The sequence below is a fragment of the Cololabis saira genome, chromosome 16 (genome assembly GCF_033807715.1).
Source record: "Cololabis saira isolate AMF1-May2022 chromosome 16, fColSai1.1, whole genome shotgun sequence".
In the NCBI taxonomy this organism is placed as follows: domain Eukaryota; kingdom Metazoa; phylum Chordata; class Actinopteri; order Beloniformes; family Belonidae; genus Cololabis; species Cololabis saira.
The window spans coordinates 43,259,721-43,281,203 of record NC_084602.1 but is presented as its reverse complement, the minus strand read 5'-3'; the positions used below and the strand labels follow the sequence as shown (position 1 = coordinate 43,281,203).

Here is a 21,483-nt window from a genome sequence, read left to right as displayed (position 1 = left end):
GTAGGTGCTAGTAGGTGCTAGTAGGTACTAGTAGGTACTAGTAGGTGCTAGTAGGTACTAGTAGGTACTAGTAGGTGCTAGTAGGTGCTAGTAGGTACTAGTAGGTGCTAGTAGGACCTAGTAGGTACTAGTAGGTACTAGTAGGTACTAGTAGGTGCTAGTAGGTACTAGTAGGTACTAGTAGGTGCTAGTAGGTACTAGTAGGTACTAGTAGGTACTAGTAGGTACTAGTAGGTACTAGTAGGTGCTAGTAGGTACTAGTAGGTACTAGTAGGTACTAGTAGGTACTAGTAGGTACTAGTAGGAGCTAGTAGGTACTAGTAGGTGCTAGTAGGTACTAGTAGGTACTAGTAGGTACTAGTAGGTGCTAGTAGGTACTAGTAGGAGCTAGTAGGTACTAGTAGGTGCTAGTAGGTACTAGTAGGTACTAGTAGGTACTAGTAGGTACTAGTAGGTGCTAGTAGGTACTAGTAGGTACTAGTAGGTACTAGTAGGTGCTAGTAGGTACTAGTAGGTACTAGTAGGTACTAGTAGGTACTAGTAGGAGCTAGTAGGTACTAGTAGGTACTAGTAGGTACTAGTAGGTACTAGTAGGTACTAGTAGGTGCTAGTAGGTACTAGTAGGTACTAGTAGGAGCTAGTAGGTACTAGTAGGTACTAGTAGGTACTAGTAGGTACTAGTAGGTACTAGTAGGTACTAGTAGGTGCTAGTAGGTACTAGTAGGTACTAGTAGGTACTAGTAGGTACTAGTAGGTGCTAGTAGGTACTAGTAGGAGCTAGTAGGTACTAGTAGGTACTAGTAGGTACTAGTAGGTACTAGTAGGTACTAGTAGGTACTAGTAGGTACTAGTAGGAGCTAGTAGGTACTAGTAGGTACTAGTAGGTACTAGTAGGTACTAGTAGGTACTAGTAGGTACTAGTAGGAGCTAGTAGGTACTAGTAGGTACTAGTAGGTACTAGTAGGTACTAGTAGGTACTAGTAGGTGCTAGTAGGAGATAGTAGGTACTAGTAGGTACTAGTAGGTACTAGTAGGTACTAGTAGGAGCTAGTAGGTGCTAGTAGGTACTAGTAGGTACTAGTAGGAGCTAGTAGGTGCTAGTAGGTACTAGTAGGTACTAGTAGGTTACTGTAGGAGACACCTCTGGGCTGATTTAGAGGTTCACGCCCATTCAGGTATTTAAATAAGTTTTTCTAAATCATTCACCTCCCGATTTAACTTCTGCTCAAAGAAACCGGTCCTATCCGACCAATCGGAGAGCTGATCCACGGATCTCTCTGATTGGTCGGGACAACCGTCTCACAGCTCTGAGCTTAAAGGACTTCTTTCCTTTTACCTTCCTGTTAGTAAAGAGGACAGGAATTAATGTGTAAACTTTAGTGTTTTAATTTGAAACACCTTTATTTAAGTGTTAAAAGTATAAAAACAAACCGACTTCATCCTTCTCACACCTTTATCTTTGTTTCTTCATTTCTTACACACAAAAAGAACAACACAATAAAAAGCCAAAGTTGTTCTATTTCATTTATTTTGAGTTTTTTTAATGATGTCCATATTCACGTTTAGGTTTTGTATATTTGTGTAAAAGGTGCCGACGGAGCTGCAGCCAATCAGGACACTGCTGGAAACTCATCATCCCAGGATTTACTAGTTCTTTCATTAATTAAACATAAATCATTAAATAATATACACATTTCCAAAATCATTGCTCTGGTTTCACAGATGTTTATGTCCAACATGTAATATGAGGTTTTTTTTATTTTATTTAGTAATGATTGATTGATTGATTGATTGATTGATTGATTGATTGATTGATTGATTGATTGATTGATTGCTTGATTGATTAATTTGAATCTTTATTTCGAGCATAAAAAAAAAACAAAAACAATTACACAAACAATTACACAAAACAATTAAACAAAATCAAAGGGAAATAAACTTTCATGCCCGAAAAGGAGTAGGAGGAAATAAAAAACCGATTGGGCCCTTGATTCTAGTTCAAATTTCAGTAAAAGTTCAGTAAAAACACTGAGACTGCAGACTTCAGAAAGGTCCCATTAAGATGTTTCTGCACATTTCTTTACACCAACAAATACAAAGAAAAGAAACAGCTGATCTGGTCTCTCTAACCACCGGAGCTTCTTCAGCTGAACCACCAGGTCGGTCGGTTAGGTGTAACTCCCTCCTCCACCACTAGATGGATGTAGCTCCCTCCTCCACCACTAGATGGATGTAACTCCCTCCTCCACCACTAGATGGATGTAACTCCCTCCTCCACCACTAGATGGATGTAGCTCCCTCCTCCACCACTAGATGGATGTAGCTCCCTCCTCCACCACTAGATGGATGTAGCTCCCTCCTCCACCACTAGATGGATGTAGCTTCCTCCTCCACCACTAGATGGATGTAGCTCCCTCCTCCACCACTAGATGGATGTAGCTCCCTCCTCCACCACTAGATGGATGTAGCTCCCTCCTCCACCACTAGATGGATGTAGCTCCCTCCTCCACCACTAGATGGATGTAGCTCCCTCCTCCACCACTAGATGGATGTAGCTCCCTCCTCCACCACTAGATGGATGTAACTCCCTCCTCCACCACTAGATGGATGTAGCTCCCTCCTCCACCACTAGATGGATGTAGCTCCCTCCTCCACCACTAGATGGATGTAGTTCCCTCCTCCACCACTAGATGGATGTAGTTCCCTCCTCCACCACTAGATGGATGTAACTCCCTCCTCCACCACTAGATGGATGTAGCTCCCTCCTCCACCACTAGATGGATGTAGCTTCCTCCTCCACCACTAGATGGATGTAGCTCCCTCCTCCACCACTAGATGGATGTAGTTTTTTTTTATTTTTTTTAATTTTTTTATTTATTTTTTTGTTGCTGCTGTTTTGCGTGTCCTGTATTTTAGTCTATTACTTTATTTTTCCTATTATTATTGTCTTCAGTCAGAGTTTGATTGGTAATCGGTACTTACTTTGGGACCTGTTTATAATTACGTATTTTGCAGTGTGTGTGTTTTGGGGTGTTTGTTATGTTAAGTTTTGTGTCCTTATTTATTTATTTATTTATTTTTATTTTATTTAGTTATTTAGTTATTTATTTATTTTTTTTTTTGAGTGTGTATGTTAAAATATAAAACGGGGTATTCTGTCGAACCCTTTAAAATAAATGTTTACTGTGTAATATAATTTACATGGATTACCCAATAAAGAAACATGTTAAAAAAATAATTGACATAAATTGTCAACCGGTCCCTGAGCTTTTTGTTTATACTTCTGCTGGTCCTCAGCACAAAAAAGGTTGGGAACCCCTGCACTAGTGGACACATAAATGACTCCATTTAAATGACTTATTTGCCCTCTAGTGGAAATATTAATTATTGCATTAAAATGCATTTATTTTCGCTCGAATGGACATATTAATTACTACATTAACATTACTTATTTGTCCTTTAGTGGACACATAAATTACTGCATAAAAATTACTTATTTGCGCTCTAGTGAACATATAAGTTACTGCATTTAAATGCATGTATTTGCCCTCTAGTGGACACATATTTTTTAAGGGAGGTAATGAGAGCTATAAGGTGAAAGTAGGAGCTAGTAGGAGCTAGTAGGAGTTTGTGCTAGTAGGTACTAGTAGGTACTAGTAGGTGCTAGTAGGTACTAGTAGGTACTAGTAGGTACTAGTAGGTACTAGTAGGTACTAGTACGTACTAGTAGATGCTAGTAGGTACTAGTAGGTGCTAGTAGGAGCTAGTAGGTACTAGTAGGTACTAGTAGGTGCTAGTAGGTACTAGTAGGTACTAGTAGGTACTAGTAGGTACTAGTACGTACTAGTAGGTACTAGTACGTACTAGTAGGTGCTAGTAGGTACTAGTAGGTGCTAGTAGGAGCTAGTAGGTACTAGTAGGTACTAGTAGGTGCTAGTAGGAGCTAGTAGGTACTAGTAGGTGCTAGTAGGTACTAGTAGGTACTAGTACGTACTAGTAGGTGCTAGTAGGTACTAGTACGTACTAGTAGGTGCTAGTAGGAGCTAGTAGGTACTAGTAGGTACTAGTAGGTGCTAGTAGGAGCTAGTAGGTACTAGTAGGTACTAGTAGGAGCTAGTAGGTACTAGTAGGTACTAGTACGTACTAGTAGGTGCTAGTAGGTACTAGTACGTACTAGTAGGTGCTAGTAGGAGCTAGTAGGTACTAGTAGGTACTAGTAGGTGCTAGTAGGAGCTAGTAAGTACTAGTAGGTACTAGTAGGAGCTAGTAGGTACTAGTAGGTACTAGTACGTACTAGTAGGTGCTAGTAGGTACTAGTAGGTGCTAGTAGGAGCTAGTAGGTACTAGTAGGTACTAGTAGGTGCTAGTAGGAGCTAGTAGGTACTAGTAGGTGCTAGTAGGTACTAGTAGGTACTAGTAGGTGCTAGTAGGAGCTAGTAGGTGCTAGTAGGTACTAGTAGGAGCTAGTAGGTACTAGTAGGACCTAGTAGGAGCTAGTAAGTGTTAGTACTAGTAGGTACTAGTAGGTGCTAGTAGGTACTAGTAGGTACTAGTAGGTACTAGTAGGAGCTAGTAGGAGTTAGTACTAGTAGGAACTAGTAGGTACTAGTAGGAGCTAGTAAGTGTTAGTACTAGTAGGAACTAGTAGGTACTAGTAGGAGATAGTAGGTACTAGTAGGTACTAGTAGGTACTAGTAGGTGCTAGTAGGAGCTAGTAGGTACTAGTAGGTGCTAGTAGGAGCTAGTAGGTGCTAGTAGGTACTAGTAGGTGCTAGTAGGTACTAGTAGGTGCTAGTAGGTACTAGTAGGTACTAGTAGGTGCTAGTAGGTACTAGTAGGTACTAGTAGGAGCTAGTAGGTGCTAGTAGGAGCTAGTAGGTACTAGTAGGTACTAGTAGGTGCTAGTAGGTACTAGTAGGTACTAGTAGGAGCTAGTAGGTACTAGTAGGAGATAGTAGGTACTAGTAGGTACTAGTAGGTGCTAGTAGGTACTAGTAGGTGCTAGTAGGTACTAGTAGGTACTAGTAGGTGCTAGTAGGTACTAGTAGGTGCTAGTAGGTACTAGTAGGTACTAGTAGGAGCTAGTAGGTGCTAGTAGGAGCTAGTAGGTACTAGTAGGTACTAGTAGGTGCTAGTAGGAGCTAGTAGGTGCTAGTAGGTACTAGTAGGTGCTAGTAGGTACTAGTAGGACCTAGTAGGTGCTAGTAGGTACTAGTAGCAGCTAGTAGGTACTAGTAGGTACTAGTAGGTGCTAGTAGGTACTAGTAGGTGCTAGTAGGTGCTAGTAGGTGCTAGTAGGTACTAGTAGGAGCTAGTAGGTACTAGTAGGTGCTAGTAGGTACTAGTAGGTGCTAGTAGGTACTAGTAGGAGCTAGTAGGTACTAGTAGGTGCTAGTAGGAACTAGTAGGTACTAGTAGGTGCTAGTAGGTACTAGTAGGTACTAGTAGGTGCTAGTAGGTGCTAGTAGGTACTAGTAGGTACTAGTAGGACCTAGTAGGTGCTAGTAGGTACTAGTAGCAGCTAGTAGGTACTAGTAGGTGCTAGTAGGTACTAGTAGGTACTAGTAGGACCTAGTAGGTGCTAGTAGGTACTAGTAGGTACTAGTAGGTACTAGTAGGTGCTAGTAGGTGCTAGTAGGTACTAGTAGGTACTAGTAGGTACTAGTAGGTGCTAGTAGGTGCTAGTAGGTACTAGTAGGTACTAGTAGGTGCTAGTAGGTGCTAGTAGGTGCTAGTAGGTACTAGTAGGACCTAGTAGGTGCTAGTAGGTACTAGTAGGTACTAGTAGGTACTAGTAGGTGCTAGTAGGTGCTAGTAGGTACTAGTAGGTACTAGTAGGTACTAGTAGGTACTAGTAGGTGCTAGTAGGACCTAGTAGGTACTAGTAGGTACTAGTAGGTGCTAGTAGGTGCTAGTAGGTACTAGTAGGTACTAGTAGGTACTAGTAGGTACTAGTAGGTGCTAGTAGGACCTAGTAGGTACTAGTAGGTACTAGTAGGTGCTAGTAGGTACTAGTAGGTACTAGTAGGTACTAGTAGGTACTAGTAGGTACTAGTAGGAGCTAGTAGGTGCTAGTAGGTGCTAGTAGGAGCTAGTAGGTACTAGTAGGTACTAGTAGGTGCTAGTAGGTACTAGTAGGTACTAGTACGAGCTAGTAGGTACTAGTAGGTACTAGTAGGTGCTAGTAGGTGCTAGTAGGTACTAGTAGGTACTAGTAGGTACTAGTAGGTACTAGTAGGTGCTAGTAGGACCTAGTAGGTACTAGTAGGTACTAGTAGGTGCTAGTAGGTGCTAGTAGGTACTAGTAGGTACTAGTAGGTACTAGTAGGTACTAGTAGGTGCTAGTAGGTACTAGTAGGTACTAGTAGGTACTAGTAGGTACTAGTAGGTGCTAGTAGGAGCTAGTAGGTACTAGTAGGTACTAGTAGGTACTAGTAGGTACTAGTAGGTGCTAGTAGGTACTAGTAGGTACTAGTAGGTACTAGTAGGTACTAGTAGGAGCTAGTAGGTGCTAGTAGGTGCTAGTAGGAGCTAGTAGGTACTAGTAGGTACTAGTAGGTACTAGTAGGTGCTAGTAGGTACTAGTAGGTACTAGTAGGAGCTAGTAGGTACTAGTAGGTACTAGTAGGTACTAGTAGGTACTAGTAGGTACTAGTAGGTACTAGTAGGTACTAGTAGGTACTAGTAGGTGCTAGTAGGTACTAGTAGGTACTAGTAGGTACTAGTAGGTACTAGTAGGTACTAGTAGGTGCTAGTAGGTACTAGTAGGTACTAGTACGTACTAGTAGGTGCTAGTAGGTACTAGTACGTACTAGTAGGTGCTAGTAGGAGCTAGTAGGTACTAGTAGGTACTAGTAGGTGCTAGTAGGAGCTAGTAGGTACTAGTAGGTACTAGTAGGAGCTAGTAGGTACTAGTAGGTACTAGTACGTACTAGTAGGTGCTAGTAGGTACTAGTACGTACTAGTAGGTGCTAGTAGGAGCTAGTAGGTACTAGTAGGTACTAGTAGGTGCTAGTAGGAGCTAGTAAGTACTAGTAGGTACTAGTAGGAGCTAGTAGGTACTAGTAGGTACTAGTACGTACTAGTAGGTGCTAGTAGGTACTAGTAGGTGCTAGTAGGAGCTAGTAGGTACTAGTAGGTACTAGTAGGTGCTAGTAGGAGCTAGTAGGTACTAGTAGGTGCTAGTAGGTATTAGTAGGTACTAGTAGGTGCTAGTAGGAGCTAGTAGGTGCTAGTAGGTACTAGTAGGAGCTAGTAGGTACTAGTAGGACCTAGTAGGAGCTAGTAAGTGTTAGTACTAGTAGGTACTAGTAGGTGCTAGTAGGTACTAGTAGGTACTAGTAGGTACTAGTAGGAGCTAGTAGGAGTTAGTACTAGTAGGAACTAGTAGGTACTAGTAGGAGCTAGTAGGAGTTAGTACTAGTAGGAACTAGTAGGTACTAGTAGGAGCTAGTAAGTGTTAGTACTAGTAGGAACTAGTAGGTACTAGTAGGAGATAGTAGGTACTAGTAGGTACTAGTAGGTACTAGTAGGTGCTAGTAGGAGCTAGTAGGTACTAGTAGGTGCTAGTAGGAGCTAGTAGGTGCTAGTAGGTACTAGTAGGTGCTAGTAGGTACTAGTAGGTGCTAGTAGGTACTAGTAGGTACTAGTAGGTGCTAGTAGGTACTAGTAGGTACTAGTAGGAGCTAGTAGGTGCTAGTAGGAGCTAGTAGGTACTAGTAGGTACTAGTAGGTGCTAGTAGGTACTAGTAGGTACTAGTAGGAGCTAGTAGGTACTAGTAGGAGATAGTAGGTACTAGTAGGTACTAGTAGGTGCTAGTAGGTACTAGTAGGTGCTAGTAGGTACTAGTAGGTACTAGTAGGTGCTAGTAGGTACTAGTAGGTGCTAGTAGGTACTAGTAGGTACTAGTAGGAGCTAGTAGGTGCTAGTAGGAGCTAGTAGGTACTAGTAGGTACTAGTAGGTGCTAGTAGGAGCTAGTAGGTGCTAGTAGGTACTAGTAGGTGCTAGTAGGTGCTAGTAGGTGCTAGTAGGTACTAGTAGGAGCTAGTAGGTACTAGTAGGTGCTAGTAGGTACTAGTAGGTGCTAGTAGGTACTAGTAGGAGCTAGTAGGTACTAGTAGGTGCTAGTAGGAACTAGTAGGTACTAGTAGGTGCTAGTAGGTACTAGTAGGTACTAGTAGGTGCTAGTAGGTGCTAGTAGGTACTAGTAGGTACTAGTAGGACCTAGTAGGTGCTAGTAGGTACTAGTAGCAGCTAGTAGGTACTAGTAGGTGCTAGTAGGTACTAGTAGGTACTAGTAGGACCTAGTAGGTGCTAGTAGGTACTAGTAGGTACTAGTAGGTACTAGTAGGTGCTAGTAGGTGCTAGTAGGTACTAGTAGGTACTAGTAGGTACTAGTAGGTGCTAGTAGGTACTAGTAGGTACTAGTAGGTACTAGTAGGTGCTAGTAGGTACTAGTAGGACCTAGTAGGTGCTAGTAGGTACTAGTAGGTACTAGTAGGTACTAGTAGGTGCTAGTAGGTGCTAGTAGGTACTAGTAGGTACTAGTAGGTACTAGTAGGTACTAGTAGGTGCTAGTAGGACCTAGTAGGTACTAGTAGGTACTAGTAGGTGCTAGTAGGTGCTAGTAGGTACTAGTAGGTACTAGTAGGTACTAGTAGGTACTAGTAGGTGCTAGTAGGACCTAGTAGGTACTAGTAGGTACTAGTAGGTGCTAGTAGGTACTAGTAGGTACTAGTAGGTACTAGTAGGTACTAGTAGGTACTAGTAGGAGCTAGTAGGTGCTAGTAGGTGCTAGTAGGAGCTAGTAGGTACTAGTAGGTACTAGTAGGTACTAGTAGGTACTAGTAGGTACTAGTAGGTGCTAGTAGGTACTAGTAGGTACTAGTACGAGCTAGTAGGTACTAGTAGGTACTAGTAGGTGCTAGTAGGTGCTAGTAGGTACTAGTAGGTACTAGTAGGTACTAGTAGGTACTAGTAGGTGCTAGTAGGACCTAGTAGGTACTAGTAGGTACTAGTAGGTGCTAGTAGGTGCTAGTAGGTACTAGTAGGTACTAGTAGGTACTAGTAGGTACTAGTAGGTGCTAGTAGGTACTAGTAGGTACTAGTAGGTACTAGTAGGTACTAGTAGGTGCTAGTAGGAGCTAGTAGGTACTAGTAGGTACTAGTAGGTACTAGTAGGTACTAGTAGGTACTAGTAGGAGCTAGTAGGTGCTAGTAGGTGCTAGTAGGAGCTAGTAGGTACTAGTAGGTACTAGTAGGTACTAGTAGGTGCTAGTAGGTACTAGTAGGTACTAGTAGGAGCTAGTAGGTACTAGTAGGTACTAGTAGGTACTAGTAGGTACTAGTAGGTACTAGTAGGTACTAGTAGGTACTAGTAGGTACTAGTAGGTGCTAGTAGGTACTAGTAGGTACTAGTAGGTACTAGTAGGTACTAGTAGGTACTAGTAGGTGCTAGTAGGTACTAGTAGGTACTAGTAGGAGCTAGTAGGTACTAGTAGGTACTAGTAGGTTACTGTAGGAGACACCTCTGGGCTGATTTAGAGGTTCACGCCCATTCAGGTATTTAAATAAGTTTTTCTAAATCATTCACCTCCCGATTTAACTTCTGCTCAAAGAAACCGGTCCTATCCGACCAATCGGAGAGCTGATCCACGGATCTCTCTGATTGGTCGGGACAACCGTCTCACAGCTCTGAGCTTAAAGGACTTCATTCCTTTTACCTTCCTGTTAGTAGAGAGGACAGGAATTAATGTGTAAACTTTAGTGTTTTAATTTGAAACACCTTTATTTAAGTGTTAAAAGTATAAAAACAAACCGACTTCATCCTTCTCACACCTTTATCTTTGTTTCTTCATTTCTTACACACAAAAAGAACAACACAATAAAATATATGATTTGTGTGTATTTGTGTAAAAGGTGCTGATGGAGCTGCAGCCAATCAGGAAGCTGCTGGAAACTCTTCATCTCAGGATTTACTAGTTATTTCATTAATTAAACATAAATCATTAAATAATACACAGATTTCCAAAATCATTGCTCTGGTTTCACAGATGTTTATGTCCAACATGTAACGTGAGGTTTTTTATTCTATTTAGTAATGATTGATTGATTGATTGATTGATTGATTGATTGATTGATTGATTGATTGATTGATTGATTGATTGATTGATTGATTGGTTGATTGAAATCTTTATTTCGAGCATAAAAAAACAAAAAAAACTATTACATAAAACAAAAACAGTGATTAAACAAAATCAAAGGAAAATAAACTTTCATGCCCGAAAAGGAGTAGGAGGAAATAAAAAACCGATTGGGCCCTTGATTCTAGTTCAAATTTCAGTAAAAGTTCAGTAAAAACACTGAGACTGCAGACTTCAGAAAGGTCCCATTAAGATGTTTCTGCACATTTCTTTACACCAATAAATACAAAGAAAAGAAACAGCTGATCTGGTCTCTCTAACCACCGGAGCTTCTTCAGCTGAACCACCAGGTCGTCGGTTAGGTGTAACTCCCTCCTCCACCACTAGATGGATGTAACTCCCTCCTCCACCACTAGATGGATGTAGCTCCCTCCTCCACCACTAGATGGATGTAACTCCCTCCTCCACCACTAGATGGATGTAACTCCCTCCTCCACCACTAGATGGATGTAGTTCCCTCCTCCACCACTAGATGGATGTAGCTCCCTCCTCCACCACTAGATGGATGTAGCTCTCTCCTCCACCACTAGATGGATGTAGCTCCCTCCTCCACCACTAGATGGATGTAGCTCCCTCCTCCACCACTAGATGGATGTAGCTCTCTCCTCCACAACTAGATGGATGTAGCTCCCTCCTCCACCACTAGATGGATGTAGCTCCCTCCTCCACCACTATAATGACTTGGATTTATATAGCGCCCTTCAAGGCACCCAGAGCGCTTTACAGAAATCATTATTCATCCATACACATTCTCTCCGGTGGTGGTAAACTACGTTTGTAGCCACAGCTGCCCTGGGGCAGACTGACGGAAGCGTGGCTGCCATATCGCGCCTAACGGCCCCTCCGACCACCACCAACATTCATACACATTCATACACATTCACACGAGGCAAGGTGGGTAAGGTGTCTTGCCCAAGGACACTACGACAGCAAACTGGGACAGAGCGGGATTCGAACCGCCGACCTTCGGATCATTGGACGACCCGCTCTACCACCTGAGCTACTGCCGCCCCACTAGATGGATGTAGTTCCCTCCTCCACCACTAGATGGATGTAGCTCCCTCCTCCACCACTAGATGGATGTAGCTCCCTCCTCCACCACTAGATGGCAGTCACTCCCCAAACCAGGACCAGCTCTCAGAGAAACGCGGCGGCTGCTCTTTCTCTTCTTGAAGATGTTTAACCTCCTATTCAAATTCATTAGTTCAAAGTGATAAAATCTTCAGGAAAGAAGTTGAAACGTCTCTAAGGAAAGAAAAAAAAAGGTCAGGTTACCGTGAAAGTTGCTACGACACGGAGGGCTGAGTTTACGCCAGTACACCAGGAGGGGCAGCATTTGAGGGGTGGCACCAACAGAACTGGTCTGCGTTCAACATATGGACACAGAGTCTATTTGGTCAGATAGAAGTAGGACCAACATGGACACAAACCAACTGTGACTCATCAAAGTCCATCTATGTTTGTTTTTGAACTCCGTCTGCTCCAAAGAGGCGTGGCTGACCCCCCCGTGGGATCGATGCATGGGCGGGGCTGGTCTGGAACAAAGAGCTCTTGGTATGACTGCTCTTTGAAACTTGTATTTACTACCTAATCAACCGTTCACATCTTTAAATGACAGACAACCTGAAAACTGGATGTATTACAGGAAGAGCAGAACAAGGGAGCTTTAAACTGCAGAAGCCGACATTTTCAATGTTTTCAACAGATGTTACTAATCCAAGATAATCAGTTCTGCAGTTTCACCCTTTAATTCTAATAATTCTTCTGTTCTGGCTTCTTCGGGGGTAATTTAGTTCATTGTGATGAAGTCGTTGGACCTCTCTGCACGAGTCCGGTCTTGGTTCTGGAACCTGCTGCTGGTTCCTGCGGGACTTCATAAAGTCCCCGTCCCCCTTTCAGCCAAAGTTTGCTTAAATCCTCGATACAGTCCCTCACGTAACATCCAGCGTTGTTGTTGCAGCTCTGGATTTGGGTCGGGGTCGGTCTTCATCTCATCTGCATGTTGTGATACAGATTTAGGACAGTTTAAAGGCTTTTAACTCAGCAGCGTCCCCTACAGGTGTGGAGGTTTAGGTTATTTTAGGGCTCTGTTCCAGGTTCCTTCTCGTTTAATCTCTCATTCAGTCGTGGTCTTGTTTTCTTGTCCATCTGTAGTTTCTTCAGTGTCTTTAGTCTCCCCTGCCGTGTTGTTGTGTTAGTGTTGTTGGTGTGTGACCCTCTGTCATAAGGTGATTCACAGTCGTCAGAGATGTCCAGGATTGGATTCCAAGGCCAGTTTGGGTGTTGTTTACCACCAGTAAGGATGGGAGGAGTCCAGACCTGAACCTCTGTAAGTCGACCATGATGCCCTCAGAACCTCCAGATCGCTATCAGGTGTCGGCTGATATTAAAAGCCCAGTGTTCTGTCGATTTCTGCTGCTTTGTCGAAAAAAGCTACCGCCGCATAAACTGATAGTGTCTGTCTATCGAAAAATGCTCCCTAATGGTTTTCTACAATTTTAATGTTTTACTCCCTAAACCACTTCCTTGTCTCTTGCCAGGCCGTCATTGTAAATAAGAATGTTCTTAATGACCTGACTGGTTAAATAAAGGCCAATTACTAAATGAATATCAAATAAAGCGTTAGAATTGTTTTTTCTTTATCGTATAATGTTCACAAAGTGTAATGCACTTCATGTCATGGGTCGTTTATTTTGAAGGATCAAATACTCAACATCCCGTATCATCAATTTTAAATCAATATTTCAGGGGTAGCATCATTTGATAGTCCAGTAACATCCTATCAAATAATGCTCCCGTCACTTAATGCATTCAGGGCTCAGGAAGCATCAAAAATGATCTCTGCTGGCTTGTATATATAAATATATATCTTCTTAGGGATTTTGAGGATGTTACTCATCGTTAACAGCAGCGTGGACTGAAGGGATGCATGAAATTATGGGCAATCAAACTTTGAAAACCGACTATGCAGAACCACAACGTAGCAGATCTGGACGGGTAGCATGAATCGACAGAACACCCGGAAGTGGTATCAGAATAAAGAAAGTGAGGTTGGTTCATCCCAGCAGAGTAAAACAGATTTCCTAAGTGGAACCTTTCCAGGAATCGTGAAGGTCGTGTTGTCTTCACTGCAGAACGCAGCTTTCGGAGACTTTCACGGTTATCGCCTCAACAGTAGCTCTGGCGGCGGTGCCGGCCATAGCTCCGACTGCCGGACCAATCTGACCTGCTTCGGTGCTCATGGCAACTCCGATGGCGACGCAGCCCGTGGCCACGCCGATAACAAACGAGGTGAGGAAGTTGTTGGACGTCTCCGCGCGGGTCCGGGCCTCTAACTGGTACCTGAGGTTCACCTCGGACTCCACCTGTTGGTAGACTTCCTCCGAGTGTTTCACCCTGAGCTCGTCCAGCTCCCTCTGCCTCTCCACCTCCGTCTCCTTCAGGAGTCGGTCCATCTCTTTCTCGATGGCGGCCTCCGCCATCACGAACACCTTGTTGCTGTAGTAGCTTCCACCGTTGGCCGTCGTCATCATGTCGATTTTGTCCAGCAGTTGGCTGGTTTGCGTGAGGTCTTTAACCTCGTTGTTGAAGACGTGGTATCTGCCGGAGCAACTCTGAATGAAGGCGACCAGGTCGGGACTCTTGGAGATGAAGCCTTCGATGGTCTGCTTCTTCAGCTGGTCTCCATGTGTGAACAGCACCATTGTGTATCTGGCTGCGTCCTCCCCGAACATGGACTGGATCATCCGGATGGTTTCTTTCTCCTCCTGGGTGAACCGGCCCAGCTGCAGGACCACCAGGAAGGCGTGAGGACCCGGAGACGACAGGGAAATGCACATCTTGATCCTGCTCTGCACTTCCTCCTGGGTGAGCTTTGTGTCGAACAGTCCCGGAGTATCGATGACGGCCACTGGCCGGCCGGCCACCAACCCTCTGGACTTGTCACAGTCGGACGTCAGGGAGGACGGAGAAAGCTCCGACTCAAAGGCTTCCTCCCCCAGGATGGTGTTTCCTGCCGCGCTCTTCCCCACGCCGGTCTTCCCTACCAGAACAATCCTCCTCTGGTTTGGATCTACGGCTCCCACGAACCCTGTCGGACAGAAATACACTGTTCATAATGCCGTATAGCAGGCGTCTTCAACCTTTTTTAAGCCCCTTGGATGAGAGAAGAACAGAACAGGGATCCCCGCTTGGAATTCTTATTTTTTCCCTTTTTTTAACGTGTCAAGTTTTAAGCCTGGCTTATAATAACTTTTGAATGTGTTTTATTCTGCTTAAATCACCTTATGAACCAATTCCTGACTGGGTTATTAGCTACACGTGTTTACGGTTGATGAAACTTTGGCCTCGTCAGACGTGGAAGGAGTAACGTTAGGCCGAGCTGGAACCTAACAATCTCCAGCTTTAGCAATAGCTTCGTTATTGTCACTAATTTATCCATCAGGTCTAACTAGCGTTAAATAGGCCAACACATGGTCAAGGTTCCGGGGGCCGCCCTTGGGGCCGGGCTGACCGGCGAGACAGTTTGGGTGGTCGCCCTCAGGATGTGGCAGGCGGGTCACACCGAACCCGAGGAGCTGGCTTCGGGGGACTAAGTGTCCTTGGCGCTGGCTGAGGGGGGTCTAGGACCATCACAGGAGCAGGAACCGGGGATGATCCGACCGGGACCACCGCCGAAACAGGAGACGATGCGTCCAGGGCCACCGCCGAAACAGGAGACGATGCGTCCGGCACCACCGCCCGAGCAGGAACAGGAGATGATGCGCCCGCCTCGTCAGCCACGCCCACCTCGTCACTCACTCCTTTCACCTGCTCTCCCAGCTGCAGCTCCTCAACAATCAGGACAGCATAAAAGCTCCTCTCTCCTGCACACTCACTGCCAGATCAGCACTCTGTTTGTAGATGCAAGACCTGCAAGACATTCCCTGTCTTGACCTCCCGTTGCCGACCCTGCCTGTTCCTGGACCCTGACTGTTCCTGGACCTGTTCCTGGACCCTGCCTGTTCCTGGACCTGTTCCTGGACCCTGCCTGTTCCTGGACCTGCCTGTTCCTGGACCTGTTCCTGGACCCTGCCTGTTCCTGGACCTGTTCCTGGAGCCTGCCTGTTCCTGGACCTGTTCCTGGAGCCTGCCTGTTCCTGGACCCTGCCTGTTCCTGGACCTGTTCCCGGATCCTGCCTGTTCCTGGACCCTGCCTGTTCCTGGACCCTGCCTGTTTCTGGATCCTGCCTGTTCCTGGATCCTGCCTGTTCCCGGACACTGCTTTGTCTCCTGTTCTCCGTTGCCTGACCTTGTCTTCCGAACCTGACACCAATTCCTGCCTGCTCTTCGTCCCCGTTGAGGGTAATAAAGCAAACCAGACAAACTACCACCTTGTGCTGCATTTGGGTCCAAAACCTCAGCCCGTAACAGTACGATCTGGCAGTGAGAGTGCAGGAGTGAGGAGCTTTTATGCTGTCCTGATTGTTGAGGAGCTGCAGCTGGGAGAGCAGGTGAAGGGAGTGAGTGACAAGGTGGGCGTGGCTGACGAGGTGGGCATGGCTGGCAGGTGGAGTGAGCAGGAGAGAGGGGAGTGGAAAACCACTGAAGGCCGGAGGACCAACCATGACATCCTCCGCTTCACGTCGGACAGACCACGCCCCTGTGTCGTCCATATATATATATATATATATATATATATATATATATATATATATATATATATATATATATATATATATATGCATTATCCCTTACGTATTTAGTATATTGAGTAATGTACTGAGTTGTCAAGATTAAGAGGCTGTTGACTATAAAGAATTATAGTAATTTACTTTTTTTAAAAGGGACAAGAGAAATAAACAGATCATTTTGGAAAAAAAAGCTCTCTTCATGCACATAACACAAACTGAAACCGAACTGTGGGCTACCTGAACCGTTGAACCCCTAATACATACATACATACATACATACATACATACATACATACATACATACATACATACACACACACACACACACACACACATACACACATACATACATACATACATACATACATACACACATACCTGCCCATTTCTGTACATAAATATAAACAAATCTACCCGTTCACCTCAGACTTGAAACTGAAACTGAACTGAAACCAGATTTAAAGACAACGATTGTCAGGTCCTGACAAGGACCTGGAGGACCTGAAGGACCTGAAGCACCTGGAGGACCTGAGGAGGTACGGTGGTGTAAGGTTTCTTACCCTGAGCGTTTCCCCCGGACATGTTGGATCCAGAACCGCTGCAGCCGCTCGTCTCCTGCTGACTGAACCTGCTGACTGAACCTGCTGACTGAACCTCCTGGTTCCTGGTTCCCGGTCCGGAAACCTTCCTGGAACTGGTTGTTCAGGTGTGGCAGGTGTGGTTGCCTGGTTACATGACCGGACACATGCCCTGAAGGAATCCCAGATTATTAGATAAGTAATAAAAAACACACCAGTATTAGACCTCAGATGAACAACACCTTTTTTCATTGTTTTGTTATTTATTTAATTAAAACTAAACTAAAGTTGTGGGCAGAACAAAGTTCCCCCACGAGTCAAAAGCTCGGGCAACTTTAATCATTTCTAGAGCATCGCTGGTTTCTTTCCCTCTTGGTGTTGACCAGGGTCTGGATCTGGACCCTAGTGGTCTGTAGAGGACCTGCAGGTCTGGATCTGGACCCTAGTGGTCTGTAGAGGACCTGCAGGTCTGGATCTGGACCCTAGTGGTCTGTAGAGGACCTGCAGGTCTGGATCTGGACCCTAGTGGTCTGTAGAGGACCTGCAGGTCTGGATCTGGACCCTAGTGGTCTGTAGAGGACCTGCAGGTCTGGATCTGGACCCTAGTGGTCTGTAGAGGACCTGCAGGTCTGGATCTGGACTTTGAACAATCTTTCTCACTGTAGAATCTTGAACTTCAGGTCTGAAACTGTTTTAAAAACCTTTTTCAGGCAGATCAGTAGAAATAAAAACTTCTCTGAGACCAGTGCTGATGTGTTTCCCTCGTGGCATTCTGTTAACACACTTGAAAGTACACACACGGTTCTTCATCCGGTTCTTCATCCGGTTCTTCATTAATTTGAGAGTGTTACGAGACCCCTGGTCAGGTCATGTACAGGAGTTGAAACCAAGCTCACATAGCACGACATTTAAGACAAAGGGATCCCAAACATTAAAAGATGCAAATGACTGAGTCAACACAGGGTTTTTAAAGGGTGTGCTTGTTTTTACTGTCAATCCAGCAAGATATTTACAAGGTTAACAAAGTACCAAAACAAAAGTATGCCACTGCCAGGGGACGAGGATGTTGCCAAAATAACAAACTAGGCAGCTAAGGAAAAACACAGTTCTGTCTGACCGTCTAATAAGAAAACAAAAGCCTGGGCCGCTCGGTCACGCAGTGGGTTAAGCAGCGGCTCATATACTGAGGCTACAGTCCTCCTGCAGCGGTCGCCTGCGCACTTTTGCTGCATGTCATCCCCGATCTCTCTCTCTACCCCTTTCATATCTGCAGCTTGAATAAAGGGCCAGTAGAGCCCAAAAAAAATCTTAAAAAAAAAAGCCTGTCTGCCTAACTACACTAACCAGTGGTAAAATACCGTAGTGGCAACAATCCCTTACCTAGTGTGACATAACATAGATTCTATCAACGTGATGCCTGTGTACAGGGGCCCCCGTCTTACCTGTATAGGGGCCCCGTCTTACCTGTATAGGGCCCCCGTCTTACCTGTACAGGGGCCCCCGTCTTACCTGTATAGGGGCCCCGTCTTACCTGTATAGGGCCCCCGTCTTACCTGTATAGGGGCCCCCGTCTTACCTGTATAGGGCCCCCGTCTTACCTGTACAGGGGCCCCGTCTTACCTGTATAGGGGCCCCCGTCTTACCTGTATAGGGCCCCCGTCTTACCTGTACAGGGGCCCCCGTCTTACCTGTATTGGGGCCCCCGTCTTACCTGTACAGGGGCCCGTCTTACCTGTATTGGGGCCCCCGTCTTACCTGTACAGGGGCCCCGTCTTACCTGTATAGGGCCCCCGTCTTACCTGTATAGGGGCCCCGTCTTACCTGTATAGGGGCCCCCGTCTTACCTGTATAGGGGCCCCGTCTTACCTGTATAGGGCCCCCGTCTTACCTGTATAGGGGCCCCCGTCTTACCTGTATAGGGCCCCCGTCTTACCTGTACAGGGGCCCCCGTCTTACCTGTATTGGGGCCCCCGTCTTACCTGTACAGGGGCCCGTCTTACCTGTATTGGGGCCCCCGTCTTACCTGTACAGGGGCCCCGTCTTACCTGTATAGGGCCCCCGTCTTACCTGTATAGGGGCCCCGTCTTACCTGTATAGGGGCCCCCGTCTTACCTGTATAGGGGCCCCGTCTTACCTGTATAGGGGCCCCGTCTTACCTGTACAGGGGCCCCGTCTTACCTGTACAGGGGCCCGTCTTACCTGTACAGGGGCCCGTCTTACCTGTACAGGGGCCCCGTCTTACCTGTATAGGGCCCCCGTCTTACCTGTATAGGGGCCCCATCTTACCTGTACAGGGGCCCCCATCTTACCTGTATAGGGCCCCCGTCTTACCTGTACAGGGGCCCCCGTCTTACCTGTACAGGGGCCCCCATCTTACCTGTATAGGGCCCCCGTCTTACCTGTACAGGGCCCCCGTCTTACCTGTATAGGGCCCCCATCTTACCTGTATAGGGGCCCCGTCTTACCTGTACAGGGGCCCCGTCTTACCTGTACAGGGCCCCCGTCTTACCTGTACAGGGGCCCCGTCTTACCTGTACAGGGCCCCCGTCTTACCTGTATAGGGCCCCCGTCTTACCTGTATAGGGCCCCGTCTTACCTGTACAGGGGCCCCGTCTTACCTGTACAGGGGCCCCCGTCTTACCTGTATAGGGGCCCCCGTCTTACCTGTATAGGGCCCCATCTTACCTGTATAGGGCCCCCGTCTTACCTGTACAGGGGCCCCGTCTTACCTGTATAGGGGCCCCCGTCTTACCTGTATAGGGGCCCCCGTCTTACCTGTATAGGGGCCCCGTCTTACCTGTACAGGGGCCCCGTCTTACCTGTATAGGGGCCCCGTCTTACCTGTATAGGGCCCCATCTTACCTGTATAGGGCCCCCGTCTTACCTGTACAGGGGCCCCGTCTTACCTGTACAGGGCCCCCGTCTTACCTGTATAGGGCCCCCGTCTTACCTGTACAGGGGCCCCGTCTTACCTGTACAGGGGCCCCCGTCTTACCTGTATAGGGGCCCCCGTCTTACCTGTATAGGGGCCCCCATCTTACCTGTATAGGGCCCCGTCTTACCTGTACAGGGGCCCCGTCTTACCTGTACAGGGGCCCCGTCTTACCTGTACAGGGGCCCCGTCTTACCTGTATAGGGGCCCCGTCTTACCTGTACAGGGGCCCCGTCTTACCTGTACAGGGGCCCGTCTTACCTGTACAGGGGCCCGTCTTACCTGTACAGGGGCCCCGTCTTACCTGTATAGGGCCCCCGTCTTACCTGTATAGGGGCCCCATCTTACCTGTACAGGGGCCCCCATCTTACCTGTATAGGGCCCCCGTCTTACCTGTACAGGGGCCCCCGTCTTACCTGTACAGGGGCCCCCATCTTACCTGTATAGGGCCCCCGTCTTACCTGTATAGGGGCCCCGTCTTACCTGTATAGGGCCCCGTCTTACCTGTATAGGGCCCCATCTTACCTGTATAGGGCCCCCGTCTTACCTGTACAGGGGCCCCGTCTTACCTGTACAGGGCCCCCGTCTTACCTGTATAGGGCCCCCGTCTTACCTGTATAGGGGCCCGTCTTACCTGTACAGGGGCCCCGTCTTACCTGTACAGGGGCCCCGTCTTACCTGTACAGGGCCCCCGTCTTACCTGTATAGGGGCCCCGTCTTACCTGTATAGGGGCCCCCGTCTTACCTGTATAGGGCCCCGTCTTACCTGTACAGGGGCCCCGTCTTACCTGTACAGGGGCCCCCGTCTTACCTGTATAGGGGCCCCCGTCTTACCTGTATAGGGCCCCATCTTACCTGTATAGGGGCCCGTCTTACCTGTACAGGGGCCCCCGTCTTACCTGTACAGGGGCCCCGTCTTACCTGTATAGGGGCCCCCGTCTTACCTGTATAGGGGCCCCGTCTTACCTGTACAGGGGCCCCGTCTTACCTGTATAGGGCCCCGTCTTACCTGTACAGGGGCCCCGTCTTACCTGTACAGGGGCCCCGTCTTACCTGTATAGGGGCCTGTCTTACCTGTACAGGGGCCCCGTCTTACCTGTATAGGGCCCCGTCTTACCTGTACAGGGGCCCCGTCTTACCTGTACAGGGGCCCCGTCTTACCTGTATAGGGGCCCCCGTCTTACCTGTATAGGGGCCCGTCTTACCTGTATAGGGGCCCGTCTTACCTGTATTGGGGCCCCGTCTTACCTGTACAGGGGCCCCGTCTTACCTGTACAGGGGCCCGTCTTACCTGTACAGGGGCCCGTCTTACCTGTATAGGGGCCTGTCTTACCTGTACAGGGGCCCCGTCTTACCTGTACAGGGGCCCGTCTTACCTGTATAGGGGCCTGTCTTACCTGTACAGGGGCCCCGTCTTACCTGTACAGGGGCCCCGTCTTACCTGTACAGGGGCCCCGTCTTACCTGTACAGGGGCCCCGTCTTACCTGTATAGGGCCCCCGTCTTACCTGTACAGGGGCCCGTCTTACCTGTACAGGGCCCCCGTCTTACCTGTACAGGGGCCCCCGTCTTACCTGTACAGGGGCCCCGTCTTACCTGTACAGGGGCCCCGTCTTACCTGTATAGGGGCCCCGTCTTACCTGTACAGGGGCCCCCGTCTTACCTGTACAGGGGCCCCGTCTTACCTGTATAGGGGCCCGTCTTACCTGTATAGGGGCCCCGTCTTACCTGTATAGGGGCCCCGTCTTACCTGTACAGGGGCCCGTCTTACCTGTATAGGGGCCCCCGTCTTACCTGTACAGGGGCCCCCGTCTTACCTGTATAGGGGCCCCGTCTTACCTGTACAGGGGCCCGTCTTACCTGTATAGGGGCCCGTCTTACCTGTACAGGGCCCCGTCTTACCTGTATAGGGGCCCCGTCTTACCTGTATAGGGGCCCCGTCTTACCTGTACAGGGGCCCGTCTTACCTGTACAGGGGCCCCATCTTACCTGTACAGGGCCCCCATCTTACCTGTATAGGGGCCCGTCTTACCTGTATAGGGGCCCCCGTCTTACCTGTACAGGGGCCCGTCTTACCTGTATAGGGGCCCCCGTCTTA

The 21,483-nt window shown here is 47.3% G+C and overlaps 3 protein-coding genes across 3 annotated transcripts in view; all 3 read right to left on the bottom strand.

The window, feature by feature from the left end:
• The window catches only part of LOC133462228 (GTPase IMAP family member 9-like), a 206,793-nt gene that overhangs the window by 76,145 nt on the left and 109,165 nt on the right, over positions 1-21,483 (bottom strand). The gene's annotated exons all lie outside the window — the stretch shown is intronic.
• LOC133462759 (GTPase IMAP family member 7-like) overlaps positions 1-21,483 on the bottom strand; it is a 189,306-nt gene that overhangs the window by 59,034 nt on the left and 108,789 nt on the right. The window contains exon 2 of the mRNA XM_061744186.1: positions 16,437-16,504. Within this exon, the coding sequence (XP_061600170.1) occupies positions 16,437-16,458 (22 nt within the window). The 5' untranslated portion in view covers positions 16,459-16,504. The remainder of the gene's footprint in view (positions 1-16,436; positions 16,505-21,483) is intronic.
• LOC133462818 (GTPase IMAP family member 9-like) lies at positions 13,199-15,810 on the bottom strand. Its single transcript, XM_061744269.1, has 3 exons — positions 15,620-15,810; positions 14,718-14,815; positions 13,199-14,312 (listed from the first exon to the last, which is right to left on the bottom strand). The coding sequence occupies exons 1-3, from the start codon at positions 15,808-15,810 to the stop codon at positions 13,330-13,332; spliced, it is 1,272 nt and encodes a 423-aa protein (XP_061600253.1). The 3' UTR covers positions 13,199-13,329.